This window comes from Alligator sinensis, unplaced genomic scaffold, assembly GCF_000455745.1.
Source record: "Alligator sinensis unplaced genomic scaffold, ASM45574v1 scaffold240_1, whole genome shotgun sequence".
NCBI lineage: Eukaryota > Metazoa > Chordata > Crocodylia > Alligatoridae > Alligator > Alligator sinensis.
Window position 1 is genome coordinate 2508988 of NW_005841902.1, and position 17578 is coordinate 2526565.

Consider the following 17578-nt stretch of genomic DNA (forward strand, 5'->3'; position numbering starts at 1 on the left):
GGGGGGGGCCCAGCGGGTTTGGCCTGCCACTTGCAGGGGGGGGCACCGAAACTCCCGCCTGCCCCTCCTGCCCATTGCCTAAGTGGCGAACGCGGCTGGTTAAGGGGGGCACCAGTGCTCTCAGGGGGAGCACGTGCACCTCTGTGCACCCTCTATGCCCTCTATCCCCACTGCTACAATGCGTCATTGACTAAACTCCTAAGCACACTTCCACCCTACTAGTTATCTTACCCACTCTACGCCGTATGGTGAATTTGATTGATTGGGGACAGTGACCAACAAGGTTACTACAAATCTTCAGCTCCCCTACCAGGTCATCCCCCATAGCCAACACCAAGTCCAGTAAGATGTGTTTTGAAGTACTGTTGATATGTTATGCCTTCATGTCTGGATTTCTACTGTAGAACCGGAGCATTATTTAGCAAGTTCTAATAATAACAAATTGGAATGATGTGCCTGATAAATGCTTTTGTTAGTGATATGGTACCACTTTATGATTGGCTCTAAATCTGTTGGTGGTGCTACTTTTTTCCCTTATATTTAGACCAGAGCTGTCTAGCTTCTAATAAGTGACCGGGGCAGCGCATACCTTATCAGTAAGCCATGCATCCCCCACTGTACCTGGTGCACACTTCTGTTACTGCAGGCTGTATTGTGCTGCACTGCCCCCTGAAATAGGGGCAAGACACAAGCTGGAAGAATGAGGGGAGTGGTACCTGGGTGGGAACCCAGGGGCCACAGATGATCCCCCTTTGATCTCTGGGCTCGCACCCAGGCACCACTCCCCTCATTCTTCTATCTATGACATTTTCCCCTCATCCCAGTAAAGCTTGCATTGCCAGGAGTGTGCACATAGTACAGTGGGGGACCCAGGACCAATTGTGGGCCACATGTGACCTGTGGGCTGCCAGTTTGATAGCCCTGATTTAGGCAACAGAATCTGGGCAGCTGAAGTTAAAAGTTCAGAAGAATCAGTTACTAAACAGATGTTTTTCCAGTGCTCTTTGGCCAGGTTGCATCAGGACCCCTTTTTTTTTTCCATGCGAGATAGAAGGGACTTACACGTTTGCTTTTTAGATTGCATAATTTGGGGTTTGACTTTACCAAGAGCCATAAAAATCTATAGCAGATCTCAAATTTTACAGAAGTTGTTCGGTGTAACGTGTCACAATTCAGAAAAGCTGGTGCAGAAAAAGCACCTGTACTTGTTCTCCCCATTATAGCCATCACATTTAAACAGTGAGGGCCAAACATATAAGGATATAGTAGGACTATTTTTTTTTTCAGACAGACCTGGCTGGTCTTTCTGCATATTGCAGAATTACACCTGAATTCAGAGGCTTGAAGCAAAAAAAAAAAAAAAAAAAGGAGGAAGCTGGAAGCAGTTGGTGAGGTTTGCTCCAGGATACAACAGAGCCTGGATGCTTTTGAGCAGTTAGACATGTTTTTTATTTTAATGCAGTTGGGGACAAATATTAGCTGAAACTGAAAGCAACCTGGAGAGCCAAGTAGTCCCACCAAAGAGATGCCCCCGGCTATGCCGCAGAGTGCATTTGAACTGCCTTTCCTAGTCCTCGGTTACTGACAGTCATGCTTAACTAGCCCTTTTCTAGAGAGGGAGGAGGTAGCAATGAGCTCCTGTGAACAGGACCAGAACAGAAACGTTCAGCTCTCGGCTGCTTCCCAACAGGCCTTCATGTCCACGTGCGTGCCTGTGAGGTTCTCCAAAAAAAGCACATGTGGATTTGCTTCTAATGTTTAGCAGGGAAACCCTTCTCCATAGTCCAGCTCCTTCTAGGGGGCTGACCTTGAGCAGGGGATGAGGGACAGAGAAAACAAGGCAGCAGCCTCTGGGAGCCGAGTAACTGGGGGGCTGGCAGGGAGAACTGGGGCTGCTCTGGGAGGCAGGCGGAGGGACTGGGGTAACTGGGAGGCAGGCAGGGAGAACTGGGGCTGCTCTGGGAGGCAGGCGGAGGGACTGGGGTAACTGGGAGGCAGGCAGGGAGAACTGGGGCTGCTCTGGGAGGCAGGCGGAGGGACTGGGGTAACTGGGAGGCACTACTTGTCGTCGTCCCTGCCGCCGCCACCATGACGGACCGTGCGCCCTTCGACACGAACGTGCTGACCCTGACCCGCTTCGTGATGGAGGAGGGGCGGCGCGCGCGGGGCACCGGGGAGTTCACGCAGCTGCTCAACTCGCTGTGCACCGCCGTCAAGGCCATCTCCACCGCCGTGCGCAAGGCCGGCATCGCCAACCTGTGAGTGCGGGCCCGGGCTGGAGCCGAGCAGCCGCGGGAACCGCCTGCTCCGCCCGCACGGAGGGACCGGGGCGGAGAGGGAGGGGGTGTCCGTGTGAGGAGGCCTGCTGGGGCCACGCATCTTTATAGAGGCATCCGTCTCCCCCTGTGTGGTGAGGCACAGAGATCTGTCCGTCTGGACAGCTGAGGAGGTGAACTTCAGCTCAGGGAAGCTTGTGCCAGGTCTGGCCATCACAGTCACAGACAATGAGGGGTGGGAGGGACCTCGGGAGTCCTCTAGTCCAGCGTTTCTCAACCTAGGGGTCAGGACCTAAAAGTGGGTCACAAGAGTATATTATGAAAGGGTCATGTATAAGCTTCAAAAATGGATTCTCCTTTAAAGGGAGAAAAGGCTGCCTGGAGCCCCCCAGGCCCTACACACACCTACCCCCTTCCCCTCACACTGGAGGGCTGGGGCAGGAGGTCAGGACTGGCCATCAAGGTTCACAAATGGGTCCTGGTACCAAAAAAAGGTTGAAAATCATTAGTCTAGTCCAACCGCTGCTCAAAGCAGAACCATCCTCAACTAGATCATCCCAGCTACCTGTAGATAAAGAGATGGAGTCTACGTTAGAGAGCTGATGAAGACAGCTTTAGCTCAGCAAAGCTTGGGCTATCTCTCTGTATAGAGATATAGATACATTTATATATGTATAGAGAGAGATATACCCATCTCCCTGTGTTTCTGTATGTAGATTATAGATCTCTACAGGTAGATGGATAGATATCTTTACCTACCTACTTTAGTTAGTCTAGAAGGTGCAGACCTACCCCACCTTTTAAATATGGCCAAGAGTGCCGTACAAGGGAAAGCTGCTCTCCTGGTGATCAAGCTAGCATTGGCCTGTAAATATTGGCATTACTGGACCGTACCTAGGAAATGTATGCTCTCCTGCCCTACCCTAATACTTCCCTATCTAGGCCTGCCAGCAGGAGCAACCTCAACATGAGATCACAGAGTACAAAATAATAGAAACTTATAAAACAGCTGAACAGAAAACTAAGTCCCCCTCATATTAAAAGCCCTGTCAACACCACCTGTGATGATAATACTACTTTATTTAAAAAAAACAAACAAACAACCTAACTCAACTTTTGACTGATCTATAATGGCATAAATAATTAACATGTATATCTTAGACTAGCTTGGTAGGTAAAGCAAATGCTGGGAAGTCTTCAGACTCCATTTTGGCGTTTTCTAGTTTTTTTCCTCTTCTCTCTAGTCCTTGCTGAAGGTAGCTACTATTTCCCTCTTTTCTCTAGCTAGTCTTTGCTGAAGGTCGCTAGTGTTGAGTTTTGACTCTTCCTTTTTAAAGGGCCCAGTGGGTTTATTGGTGTACAAGATGTGAAATAACCCAAATCCTTGCAGTTGGCAGAGTCTTCATTAAATTGAATTTGATTCAGTGAATACCCAACCTTTGAACTGGAAAACCAGGTAGATGGGCTAGAAGACCAAGATTGATAATATCTGGCTTAATAATCAATTGCTGTCTGTAATTTAATATGTTGGCACCATGTAATATTAAATTCAATGAAACACTTTTCCTGATTGCACTGTAAAAGAATAGATTTTTGCATCTTAGAAGAATAAGGCTTTCAGATTCAGCCCTAGAAGAGAACAGGGGTGTTGCCACAAGTCAGCCAATCAGAGCTGATACTACACATGTTTCATGCTGACAGCAAAACAGGAAATGAGTGTTCTTTTTTTTTTTCTTGCAGGGGTAAATAAAAGGTGAAGCAGCTTTTCTGCAACATCATTCTTACAATATTTTGCATGTTATTGGTAGGTCAGGTGCTATGCTGATCAGCACTTTCAAAATGCCTGTAGTAATGAGCCGTGTCAATACTTAATGAGAAATATAATAAAAATGAAAATAATTTCACACATACAGCAAGTAGCAGAAGACTCATGGACTCAAAAAGCTTCTATCAGTATAGAGTAGTGTGTGTGTGTTAGGACATGTATTAGTAGCACTAGAAAACCGTGGTTGCTATATCTTCTGAAACAACTGCTGTAAAATGTACTTCAATGCAGAAGCATAAAGTATATTCATTTCAAGAAGAAACAAAGCTTTCCTGTCTTAAATTCCTAGCAAGGGTCTCAACTTTGAAAGAACTAGCTGTTGATCTGAGTGGAGGGAAATATTCCACCTGCACCTACAGAAGAGGGAGGCCATTGTCAAAACTTGATCTAGCACTTAAACAATGTTTTGTTCCAAATGCATAGCTAGCAACTTCCGTCTGTTCAGTGCTTTGGCTTTCCTTAAAACCCTGGCACAAACTATTTGCTATTTCATGTTTTCATGTTAAGTTTAAATGATTAACAGATCGTAGATTGTCTGATGAGGAACAATCTTTTTCATTGCTATAGCTATGGAATTGCTGGTTCCACCAATGTGACAGGAGACCAAGTAAAGAAGCTGGATATCCTTTCCAATGACCTGGTGATTAATGTGCTCAAGTCATCCTTCAGCACATGTGTTATTGTATCAGAAGAAAACAAAAATGCTGTAATAGTAGAACCTGACAAAAGGGTTAGTAATTTGCAAACCTTTTCAGAACTTGATTTCAAGTTACATTTTCCTTTAAATGTGTACAAATAAAACCTGACCTAAAGATTTCAGAGGAACTTGGCCAAAGGTCTGAATTTTTTTGGATATGGGAAAATATGAGTGAACTCTCTCAAAAATCAACCTCTTTCACTTTCTGTTGACTTAATTCTCTCAGCTGAGTCTTTATTCCCTCTTGCTTGGTTTCTTGATATTTTCTTTCTTCCTACAGTTCTCTTCCAACAACTTTTTCTTTCCCATTTTGGGCCTTAAATTCTATGTCATCTTTCCTTTCTGATCTCTGGAACAATTCTTATGCACATTCTTTCATCCTACTTGGCTCTCAGTCACTTGACTCTTCTGTAGCTTCTTTAATAGATCATTTAAGTGACATTTCACAGTAAATAAAATCCTGATGTCCTTACTCGGACAAACTGTCCCTGAAGCTCATAGAACTTAGCAAAATCTTAGCCTATTCTTTGAATGAAATATTTCCTAAGTCACTGAATTGTAGAGATACCAAAATTAACTTTTTACTAGTATTATTCTGCTGCTTGACAAAAATAAGAACTCTGGCCTACCTTTTGTAGGCAGAAGGCTGTCGAGATGCATTGTTATAACCCCTTAAATAAACAAAGTTCATCCCAGTTAAATATTTATGCTGAATCTGAGCTAATGTACTTTTCCCTAAAGCACAATTACTGTCTCTCTAATTGTAGTTTATTTTACTGCCTTTACAACATTTCCATGCTTAAATTAGTTCCTATGGAGATATAGTTTAAAAGGATATAAACAGGTTCAATCAAACAAACCAACTATTACTGCAAATAACTCTTTAATATTACCGTAAGTAAAAAAGGACATTTTTTGTTTACTGTGGGCATTTAAAATAATTTATTTATAGTAAGTTTTGCTGTTTTTCCTGTATTGGCAGTATTCCTTGTTTATATGAAAAATGGGGGGGAAAAAAATGAAAATATTATTATAAAGCCAAAAATTGGCAGGGAGAACCGCATTTTTTACAAAATTGCCAGATTTCAATATTGTGTTAAAGTGGAATGTACAGTATTCCAGAGTTAGATGTTATTCTTCACAAGAAAACTTTTAAAATAGGCTTAACTATGACATATTAAGTTCTTCTCTACTTGTATTTTCCAGGGCAAATATATAGTCTGCATGGATCCTCTAGATGGCTCTTCTAATATTGACTGCCTTGTTTCCATTGGGACCATCTTTTCCATCTACAGAAAGGTAACATGTAATGCTATCACGTTATGACACTCAAGAAAACTCCTGTTCGTTCTTTATCCTTAACCAGCCCTGGGTGGAATAAAATTGCACCTGAAAACTATAAAATCCAATTAAACATTTTATACAGGGAGGATTTCAGGATTAGTTTAGATATAGCCTACTGTTACATATATAGGTAATAAGTACCTTTGTTGGCAATATGTAGTACTTGCTTAAAAGGTAACCTACATATGTGCAATACTAATTGATATTTAATTGGCTGTGAATAGAAGGTGTGAAGTTTATATGAGTAACTATGAGGTCCTGTTGGGACAAGATAGACCTGTGGATCTCAAGTCGGGTGCTGCGAGCCCCTATAAAGGGGTGCCACTATGTAGGTGCTGCCGCAACTAGGTAAAACTGCTCTTTGATCAGCTTAAAAGGGATGGAGCCGACTTGGCTGGAGCAGCCTCTGTGGACGATCCCTCCTTTTGGGAACAGAGGCACGCAGGATAGTTCCATTGGCACACTTCTTTCTGGGAGAAGCATAGGGAGCCAGACTGGGAAGGATTACACAGCACGGAGGTAGCTCCTGCCTGCTTTAGGCTGCTAAGAGAGCCATAATGCAGCAGGAACAGCACGTGTGCCTCAGACCTTCCCAGGCTGACTGTGTAGCAGGGATTGGGGCAGTTTTACCTGGGGGCAGCAGAACCTCATTGTGAAGCACCTAGACAGTTCCAACTGTTGTTCTCAAATGAGGGTGCTACTACATTCAAAAAAAAAAAAAAAAAGTGGTGGATAGGTGCCCTGATGCTGAAAAAGTTTGTGTCACTGATGTGGAACACGAGTTTGATGCTTTTTCCCCATGAAACTAATTATTTCGTACATCTTATACAAGGTCTGCCAGCTTGAGGATAGGCTTCAAATATGGAACTAAGAGTTAAACACCTTGTTTGGATAAGCTTGAAATACAAGATTAACAGGTCTCAAACTTGGAAATGGTTGAGCAAATTCAGATAAGACTCACCCATTTCAAGCATCTTATCCCACATTTGTATACACCGAAAAGTAACTTCTGTGATTTTAGTTTTCAAATGGAGCAAGATAATATTTTGCACTGTTTATCAGTTGCAAACAGTGACAAACGTTCCACTCTGCTTTTTTTTGTTGTTAATTTGACCTCCGATTTTTGTATTAAGTTGCACTCGCAATCCCTGTAAGGGAACTTCACTGCCTGTGCCCTTTTCCTACTTCCTGCATTCCATCCAAGCTTTGACTTGGCACTTATACCTTGTTTTGTGTTTGCACAGCGCTTTGTACAGAGAGAGAGAGAGTCCCAGCTTCAAGGAGCTAATAGTCTAAAGCTGGGTCCATGTCAAAGTTCTGGTGATATAGCCACACTGGATGGAAGCAGGAAATCAAAGCCCCTAATCAACACACCTGGCACATTCCCTGTAGTAGAGGTTATTGACAAAACCTCTTGCAAGAGACAAGTGCTTTTGTTGCCTTAGGTCAGGGGTATGAAACAACTGACCCCTCATGCCCCCTGATCCAGACCCCTCTGGGGTGAGCAGCAGTGACAAGAGGCTAATGCAGCTGCTGCTCATCCACCACCACTGACATTTCCTTGGCAGGACCCCATGGCCAGGAATTTGATGATGGGCCCCAACTCAGCTTGCACTATCCCTGAATTCCTGACCTCTCCAGGAGCCTTGTGAGCCTGATGAAGCAGCTCTGCAGGACAGATCTTTGACCCCATGGCTTAGGTTATATGGTTCAGGGCACAGTGTAGCTGGATAAGCAGAAAAAAATCCTCTTGTTGGCATATGCTGCATTGCCACTATGGGCATCTGTTGACATAGCTACAGAGGAAGAGGCGTCATAATGTCTTGAGGCATGTTTGCAAGAGCAAAAACAGAAACAATGAGATAATACCAGTGAGCATGATAAGCAGTGGCACCAGCACTCTAACCATTATTTTTATTTCTAAGAAAGCTTGATTAAGGAAGGATTTCTTACCTAATTGAACTAAGCCATGAGTCATTGTTGCTACTGTATTTACTCAGTTCTAAGATTGAGTTCCCCCGCCCCTTCTCCCATTTCACATGGGAGGAAAAAAGCCCCTCATCTTAGAATCAAGGGGGAAGGGGGTTGGAACAGGTGGCTGCTGTGGCTCCGGGTCCAGCCTCTACCCTGGGTCGGGACTAGCTGCAGCTTCTGCCTGCCACCCCCCAACCCTGCCACCTTTGCACCCCCACCTCCATGCAGCCTCTGCTCCCTGCCTGCTCATCTCCCTCCTCCCCTTACCTTTGCTTTGCATTGGCAGACTCTATGCACACTGCAGCCTGGGGCACTGGGCACGGCTCCAGCCCAGCCTCATAGCAGCAGTGTACAGCCTGCACTGCTGCTATGGGAGCTAGGCTGGGGCCGTGCTCAGTGCCCTAAGCTAGAACTAGGATGGCATGGAGCAGTGACCTGAGGGGTGGGGGCGAGGACAAGCAGAGGCTAGAGGGGTGAAGGGCAGGGAGGAGCAGAGGCTGGAAGGGGAGGGGTGGAGTAGGAAAGGGGCAGAGGTAGCAGGAGGTCAAAACACTAGGAGGGGCAAACTGCTGGAGCTCCCCATACTATCTACCTCCCTTCAGCAGTAGGAGGGATTAATTAAAAAGATGATGCCCCAATAATTAGTTTTCCATGTAGAGAATCTATAACAAAGTGTTTAGATTTTCCATGAATAGAATTTAATTACTGGGTGGTCTGCTTAAAATTTAGGGTTGTCTTGGATTCAAGTAAATATAATAAGCATGCAGTTGCTGCCCTTCTGCCAGTTCAGCATGTGCTGCCTTAAGTCTAGTAGTTCCAAAGCATACAACATTATCTTATAATTTAACATTCTGTGAAGCTCTATTACTGCAGAATAATGAAGGAATTAAGGGTATAAAATGGATATGTTATGTAAATAATTTCACATGTAAAATTTTAAAAGAATTGACATCCTTCTCTCCTACTCCAGACATCCCCTGATGAACCTTCTGAGAGAGATGCTTTGCAGTCTGGGCGTAACATTGTGGCAGCTGGCTATGCTCTTTATGGGAGTGCCACAATGTTGGTGCTGGCTACTGCTTCTGGTGTCAACTGTTTTATGCTTGATCCGGTAAGGATTCCTATAGCTGGCATGAACGGCTTAAGTTGTTTGTTCTGGCTTTTTGAAAGGGATATCAAAATGACATTTTTACAAGAAAGATGTCCCCAAAGGTACCATATAGGTTGCTGCTTCAACACTAACTCTGATCTCCAGATATGCTTTAATGAGAATTATGTAGTCTACTTTTGATAGGCATACGTAAGTCTCCAAAGGCTTTTGGTATTCTTCACTTCTACTGAAGAAAAAGTAGGTTTTAGATCAGTGGTGTCCTGAAATGAGGATCTTCGGGTTGGTAAAACAAATATGCACGTGCTATCCGAGGTGATATACATGTAATCCCTTTCGCAAGGAGGTGTAGGTATGTGGCTGACTTGGTTTCCACAAGATACTTCTCAGTTTAACAGGATGGTACAAAAAGTTTGAATTATTTACACACACAAGCATCCAAACAGCAAGCTTTAACCCAGCACAGAAATCTGATAAAGTCACCCCTTTCAACTTTAAACCTCAACTCTGGCAGTCTCACAGGGACCCTTCAGGGTGAGACTTCACCTTATGCATGGTGCCAACTGTCCTAGATGGCACAAAGACTCTTACTGCTCCACAATCGCACTGATTGTGTGTATTAACTTCTGCAGCTTTTTTAAATGAAACTCCCTCAGGCCCTGCTTTGTTGCAGTCAGATTCTCTGCTGGGGTCTCTGCAGTGGGGAAGTTGATCCTTCTCCGAGCTGCACTCAAACCAGGCTCCACCACAATCCACCTGGGGCCTCTTTCAGTGGTGCATGGAGCATATCAGAGAGCAAAGCCCCTGCTTCATCCACAAAGCAAAAAGGTTCCCATCTCACAGCTTCTTCCCACTTCTCCTCCTGCTAGCCCACAAAACAGTCTGGAGGCTGAGTTCATTCCAGCTCTGGGTCTGGTTTTCCTGAGTTTGGAGTGGGCCCAGGTAACGGGGGGGGCAAGGTTACCCATATTTAAAATAATCTCTTGCAATCCAGAATTCCCCATAAGGCTATGAACTGTGCCTTTGAGTTTAATACATTACTTCAAGGCTGTCCAGCTGGTGGTCTGCAGCCCACATGTAGCCCATAAGGAGTTAAGTTGCAGCTCCGGGCCTCTTCCCTAGCAGTTACTCCACTCACTGTTTTCTGCAACCGAGACTGGAATCTCCAGGCCTCTTCCCTCCACTTGCTCTAGACTTCATTGCCTGCCCCCAATCCAGAGGGCAGGGCAGTGCAGTGCAGCACAGCATGCCCTGGAGAGCTGAAGGTGAGCTTGGGAACACATGCAAGGGGGAGAGAGCAAGAGTGCACAGTGCAGTGGGCAGGGGAGTTCTCATGTGGCCTGGGGGGCCCTTGGCTTGCCTCAGTATAGCCCCCACTGGTGCAGCCTGCGGGACCTTTGGCTCCCAGCCACTAAGAAGCTGAACAGCCCTGCATAACTTGAAACTAGTTAAAACCTTGTTGTCATCATCAACACCAGAGTCCTACAATACAAGTACTTGAAGTGGAGCAGCAGCAATATTTTAACCCTCTTTCACACTTTCAGATGACACTTTGATCTTTAAAAGAGTAAGTAAGACGTGTGTGTATGTGTTTGACATCTGAGAACCTCTTGACCATGTGACTTTTGACATAGAAGACACATTTAACGCAAGTGTGGCTGGGCTGAAGTGACTCAGTTTAAATTAAAGACATGTCAGTGCAAATTGGATGGTGCAGCCACTCGTAGTATATTTTGGGAAGTTACCATGGTCACTTGGCTTCAAGGAAGTAGAGCTTGATGTTAAACTTAGTAATGACTTAAATGTCTGCATGCATTATCACCGTTTGTTTATATTTAGATATTAGGACTCTTCTGCTAGCTGTGTGTGTGTCCTTTTTCTAAAAAAAAGTGGAAGTTTACTACAGCAGAGACAAACAGCCACTCAAGCCAAATACAACAGAGCTGTCCAAATTCTAAGCAGCTGGGGGCTGCACCAGCAGAGGTCATGGCCCCTCAGGACCATATAATGCATGCCTCCCCTCCCCCTGGTACTGTGGGCTGCCCCATACTGCATTGCATTGCCCCCTGGGCCAGGGAGGGGGAAGCTGAAGGGAAAGGGAGATCAGAGCCCCCAGCTGCTTCTGCAGCTGGCACAGAGGGGAGAGGGTGGGGAGGGGGAAGAGAAGCAGCAGCCACTGGGTGGTAGCCCAGAGAGTGCAATTTAACCCCTTTGGCCAGTTGGACAGCCCTGGGGTACAGCAAAGAGATCCTCTCATGTCCTGTTTTTTGGCTTCAGTGATCCTAGCTGGTAGGGATTGAAAATTTATTGCCAACTTATATTTGTTCAGTGGCCTCTGGCAAGCTCAATCCCCAGAATTACTCACAATTGTATTTTATCATCAGTTTAAAAAAAGGAGACAGAACTGAGTGGACCTATGCTGAACAAACCTTTTGGCACAGAATTTTGGGGGTACAAACAGATCTGACCTTTCATAAGTATTGAATCATTAAGAGGAAGTGTAATCTGTAGTAGGTTCTCACTAAGACATGCATACCAGTGACTTGTCTTTACTCCTGTAAATAAAGACATGCTTAAAAAAAAAAAAAGTTATTAAATGTTTATCTTTAGGCAATTGGAGAATTCATTTTGGTCGATAAGGATGTGAAAATCAAAAAGAAGGGAAATATCTACAGTCTCAACGAGGGCTATGCTAAATATTTTGATCCTGCAGTCACCGAGTATATCAAAAAGAAGAAGTTCCCTGAGGTAAATAAGAAATTTGTGAAGCTCTCTCTATGAAAAGTAAATGCACACTTAAAAAAAAAAAAAAAAAAAAAAAAAAAAAATCAAACTTTGCATTCAGTTACTGTTCTGGGCATGGAGTGTTGTTCTAAGAGAAGAAAGGCGATTGGCCATCTTAGTCTAAGATTAGACAGAAGGCAGAGTAGGTACGTGCCTTATAGACTAACTAAATAAGCATAGGTTTTATTATTCAAAGGCTTCTCAAATCACTTAGTGTAAATATGTTGCCTCTATATTCCATAAAGTTTTGCTTTTACAAAGTTGGAGTTTGTTTTCCTTTCTCATGTACTTGAAATGTTGGTAGACTTAAGATTTCAGTTTCATTCTATTTCAATTTCACTAGAATTCCAAGGCCTGCTTTAAAAACTATCTGATTTCTTAGCATCATGCAGGCTTGAGCCTGCTTCACTCACCCTAAGTCCACAGGTGCAGTGCACAGCCAGAAGCTCACAAGCAAGGCTATTCCTGTTATAGAGCCCTTAGTCTCTAGACCAGCGAATGGACACTGGGGTTGAGCCTGGAACAGCTGCGCTGGCAAACTTCCAAGTGTGAAGTGCATCAATAGACTCAGGTAGACAGTGTGTCCTCATAGCTGCTAACACAGTATAGACAAACCCTGAGTAGCCACAGGTGACTTTGCATCTCATGCGTGCTACCTGCAGTAGCCCCATGCAAACTACATAGGCTCAGCTGAATGTTCAACCCCTTAAAGTTGCAAAGAATTCTTTTGTTGATTACATATTTGTAATATGCCATGGTAACAGAAATAAAATCCTAAAAAAATTAAAGGCAGACAAGGTTCTTTAGGTGAATCCGATATCTTTTATTAGAGCAACTTAAATAGTTGGAAAAAAAAGCTTGCTAAGAAAATGTTTCCAACTCTTTAAGTTGGTCTAATAAAAGATAGGCAGACAAGGTTCTTTGGGTGAATCTGATTATGTCCTTAGACCAACATGGCTACAACCTACACCCCGGAAGAAATTAAAATACATGCTTAGAGTTAGAGATATGTATTAGCTTAAAATAAGACTAAAGGTCTTGTAGAAGTCTTTTCTACAAGACTTAAAGGTGTGCTGCTTTTTCAGTAGCAGTATTTTATGCAGTAATTGGTTAAATAATCCTCTTCCCTTACTGACAGCACAGCTATGAAGGAATAGCTCAGTAGGTGGCTTTTGACAATACAGTATGTAACATAAATTAGGCAAATACCTTTTCGGTGAAGCTTTGCCATTACATGAAATTGGTGCACACTTGATAGCTATTCAGGCAGAAAACACAGCCATAAGTATATCTGTAACCAAAGCTTCCTTATATTGCCCCTACCCTCCTCTGAGCAAGAAGACCAGAGTGTAAGAAATATATGGTCTCCATTCTCATTGTACTCAGCACAGAGGGATCAAGCACACTTACAAAGCCTTTCATATCACAGTTGGCGCACATCCAAAAAAAACGGAGGCAGAACTACCAACAAAGTCTTCCCCATTTTCTCTCTACCACATTCAGTTTGAACTGCTGTCCCTGGAGTTTCATGTCTCCTCTTTATGCAATTAACTCTTAACTTGAAGACATTCTAGTAAAGAGCAAGAAGCCTAAGGAAAAATTGGTGCTATGTCTATGTGGTAAACTTACATCCCCAGCTTTGGTCTTCTTAAGCACACTGCTCTGCTCTGGGCAGGCTGCTTCCTAAACCTGAGGCAGTATAGCTGGAGGTGGGATAATTAACATCAATGCTTAACAGTGCTAATTAGCCCACCCCAAGCCTCTCATGTACATTACTCCTAGCTTACAAAAGCAGCCTGACCAGAGCAGCAGGATCATTGAGATCACTGTCACTAGGGTTAGTATATTTATTACAACGTATCAGTCTGTAACATTCCCATATTAAATTTTCTCCCAGAGTAGCAATAGTTCTGACTGAATAAAACCAGAGATAAGCTTCTAGTGACAATGCTGCCAAAAGAAAGCGATTAGAAACTCAATTCCATTTCCCATGCTTCTCCACCTCTCCCACCCCTACAAAAAAAGATGGTTAGATGGACTTTGAAAAGATTTTTTTTCCCTTTTCTACAGATAAACCTGAAAGCTTGTTTTTAAAGTTAATCATTTTTATATGCTGATGATCTTCTTACAGACTCAGGCTACAAAGGCAGGGCTCATATACGTAGAAGAATGAAGAGCACCAAGAGTGGTATTTATTTGGAGATTAAACAGTAAAGTTGTTAGGAGTAAATAGGAGAATACAAGATATGTTAAAACAGTAACATTCTAACTTTCTAGAACCAGAAAAATTAATAACCTGAAGAGAACTTCCACAGTTGGATAGAGAGGAGTAAGGATGGTTTCTGCTCCACAGCCAGAGGGCAGCCTTAGCTTCCTACGGGACTTGTTACACAGTAGGAATTTTGGGTAGCTCCTGGAGCTCTTAATGCCTGGACTGTCTGCACATCAACACTTGAAACTACCTGTATCCCTGAAAGGCAAGGTTCTTTGGGTAGATGCGATACCCTTTTATTAGGCCAACTGTGTAGTTGGAACAAAGTTCTTTGCAAGCTTTTGGGCACAAGTACCCTACTTCAGGCATAGGGAGACTCTACTGTTGTTCTGAGATCTGAAACTACTTTTAGCACTCAGTATTAGGGGTGTGCGAAATGGGCCCTATTCAATTTGAATTTGGCCCAAATCGGGAACAGCAATTCAATTTGTTGATTCAAATCACTGTCCCCTGATTTGATATGGCCGAATCAGAATCTGAAGATTTTATGCCGATTTGGAGAATCAATGATTCGGACATAGACACAGCTTTAAATGCTTTTTCTACATACCTCAAGGTACCAGGCATGACTTGCGAATGCTGCGATACTGGGGCAGGTGGAGCATGCCACAGGAACGTGGGGGAGCCCCCCCACATGCTTGGTGGCTATCCTAGAAGTAGACTGGAAGTCTGGTCCACTCCCAGGTCCACCAGGGAGTGTGCAAGGGGGTCCCCCCATGCCCTCCCAGCTGCAGGGGGACCCCAGGTGTCCCCCCAGACAGGTGGCACCAGTTGCTGAGCCGGAGGGGTGCAGGGAGCCCCCCCATGCACTCTCCAGCAGACCCGGAAGTAGACTGGAAGTGCTTCTGGTCTACTTCTGGGTCTCCTGCCAAGTGAACTGGGGAGCCCCTCTGTGCTTCTGTGGGACGCTCCATGCACTCCAGCATCACAATATTCATGAGCTGCCTGCTACTTAGAGGTATGTAGAAAAAAAACAAACAAACATTTAAAGCTGTGCCTATGTCTGAATCGCCAAATCTTTCCGAATCCCTCCAAATTGATTCAGAGGGTTCCAATTCAATTCAGAGAGATTCAGTCCTCCGATTCAGTTCAGAGATTTGGCCATCGAATCAGGGACTGAAGCTTTGCACAGCTCTACTCAGTATACATTCCAGGGCAGGATTATCTCTGATCTGTTACCAGCTCCTGTTACACTAAGGTGTAGACACCCCACCCGTTCCCCTTCCTCAGATGGCCTGGATTGGGCCTACTGCCTTCCCCTACCCACACCCCTTAGCCCTTCTCACTCCCACCCCCACATCTCTCCTGCTTTCTTGTGGCTACCTGCGCTCTCTCTGCTGGGGTAGTGGGCAGGAAAGGGTTAATCTGCCTACCCAGACACTGCCATCACCAGGCTACTACCATCACCACTGCCACGGTTAATCCTTCCCTGCCTGCTCCCCTGGGACAGACAGTGTGGGCAGCCGCAAGTAGGGCCCCAGGGGCAGTGGGAGGCAGAGAAGAAGGCTAAGGAGTAGAGCAGAGCCCCAGAGGGCATTGGAATGGTAACTGGGAGTCTCATTTTATTTCTGGCTTTGCCACTAACTTGTTGTGTGACCTTGGGCAAGTTACTTTGCCTTTATGCTTCAGTTTTCCTTAGCTGTAAAATGGGTACAATAATTAAACCGTCTTTGTCAATTATGTTTATCGCTACCAGTGGGAAATGCAATATAGGAGTCAAGTATTATTATTACCAGTAAAAAGTTAACAAGATTTAATCATATGCCTTTATGCAGGATGGCAGCTCTCCATACGGTGCGAGGTATATAGGTTCTATGGTGGCTGATGTACATCGTACTCTGGTGTATGGAGGAATCTTCTTATATCCAGCGAACTCTAAAAGCCCAAAGGGAAAGGTAAAACTAAAATAATCCAATTTAAAGAGTATCAGTATTTTCTTTAAAAACACTTTCACTTTTAACTTAACAGCCTGCTTCTAAAAATCTGGTGGTGACCACAATAGACCCAGAGTTACAGGTGGCAAAAGATGTAGTTTTTGGCATAGTTTCTTGTATTGCAGGATTTAGAAGTCTTTCCCCTTTTTGAGTACTTTAAATGCACTAGATTTGTTCAGTGGGAAATGAGTCCTTTCTCAGCAAACTATTCAATTCTACCCCTCCTCACAGGTATTTGTAAGGTTATTTTGCTACCAGCCAACCCTTCTCCACTGATCCTGTGTGGACCAGAGACCCTAGGCTTTCCAGCTCACAATTCTTTATACCTTAAAGGAATTTTGGTTTCCACCTCACTCTCCCTTGTTCATGTCCCGTGTCTCTAGCCATTCTACCTCTCATCTTTAGAGGCCTGCTCTTTGCTTTGCTTTCCCACCCCCCTTCGCAGGAATGAGTTACTGCCTTTTGAGGCCCAGTGAACTCATCCACCCTGCCCCCACAGACCTCTGCAAGAAAATAGGTTTTCAAGCTCTGACAATAAGAAATGTCTTTTATTAGAATTGCACCCCATGAGGCTCCGATTGTGGACACACTAGTTTTCAAGGGACTATTCAAACAGCCTTCCTCCCTGGCTGGCTTGAATAGCTTTAAGCAAGTCCTGAAGGTTAACCAAGTTCTAATTTGTAACACTTGACAAGTAAGCAAATTGTCCCCCCCTTTCCAATTAATTGCTTCCCCCTTCTCTGCTGTGCCCAGACTGTGGAGAGCATTCCAAAGTCTGTGTCAATGAGAGCATTTCAGATGATCAGCTGTCATACAGCCTCTCATTCACCATGCTTGTGCATATCCCTAGCCATATAGTACCATCTACAGCAAAGGAAACTGTCTGTATTGCATTGAGAAACCAGTAGTTGGCACATTAAGCCTAAAAGGTAACTTTCTCCGTGATATAAATACCACCAAGGGAGTAAACACCTGCATCCTAAATCCAGCAGCAGTACCACCATCTAGAAAGTTATGCATAGATCCGGCCCCTAGCCCAACATGAGAGGAGAACTGTTTAATCAGCAAAGACCTTTAATCTGTTTTGAAAAAGTTTCAGGTAAATTATTGCTTCAGCTTGTAGATAAGATGCAGTTATCCATTACACAAACATAATATTACAGTCAGGGCCTTTTTTTTTTTTTTCCTTCCACACAAGCTAAAAATGGTCTGTTGCTGTGTTAAGCCTATAAAGAGTAACACAATCTTGAATGCTCATATTGTTCACTCCCAAATACTCAGTTTTGAAGTATTCTTTCAGGTGTTTCAACTATTAACAGCCAAGTAGACAAGGCAACAAAGTACTCATGTGGACTATGTAGGGA

The 17578-nt window shown here is 44.0% G+C and overlaps 1 protein-coding gene across 1 annotated transcript in view; it reads left to right on the forward strand.

Annotated features, from left to right (window-relative positions):
- The first annotated feature begins 2054 nt into the window (after positions 1–2054).
- The window catches only part of LOC102383341 (fructose-1,6-bisphosphatase 1), a 16244-nt gene continuing 720 nt past the window's right edge, over positions 2055–17578 (forward strand). Inside the window, exons 1-6 of the mRNA XM_006018453.3 lie at positions 2055–2258; positions 4669–4831; positions 6005–6097; positions 9087–9227; positions 11835–11972; positions 16056–16175. Of these exons, the coding sequence (XP_006018515.1) occupies positions 2089–2258; positions 4669–4831; positions 6005–6097; positions 9087–9227; positions 11835–11972; positions 16056–16175 (825 nt within the window). The 5' untranslated portion in view covers positions 2055–2088. The remainder of the gene's footprint in view (positions 2259–4668; positions 4832–6004; positions 6098–9086; positions 9228–11834; positions 11973–16055; positions 16176–17578) is intronic.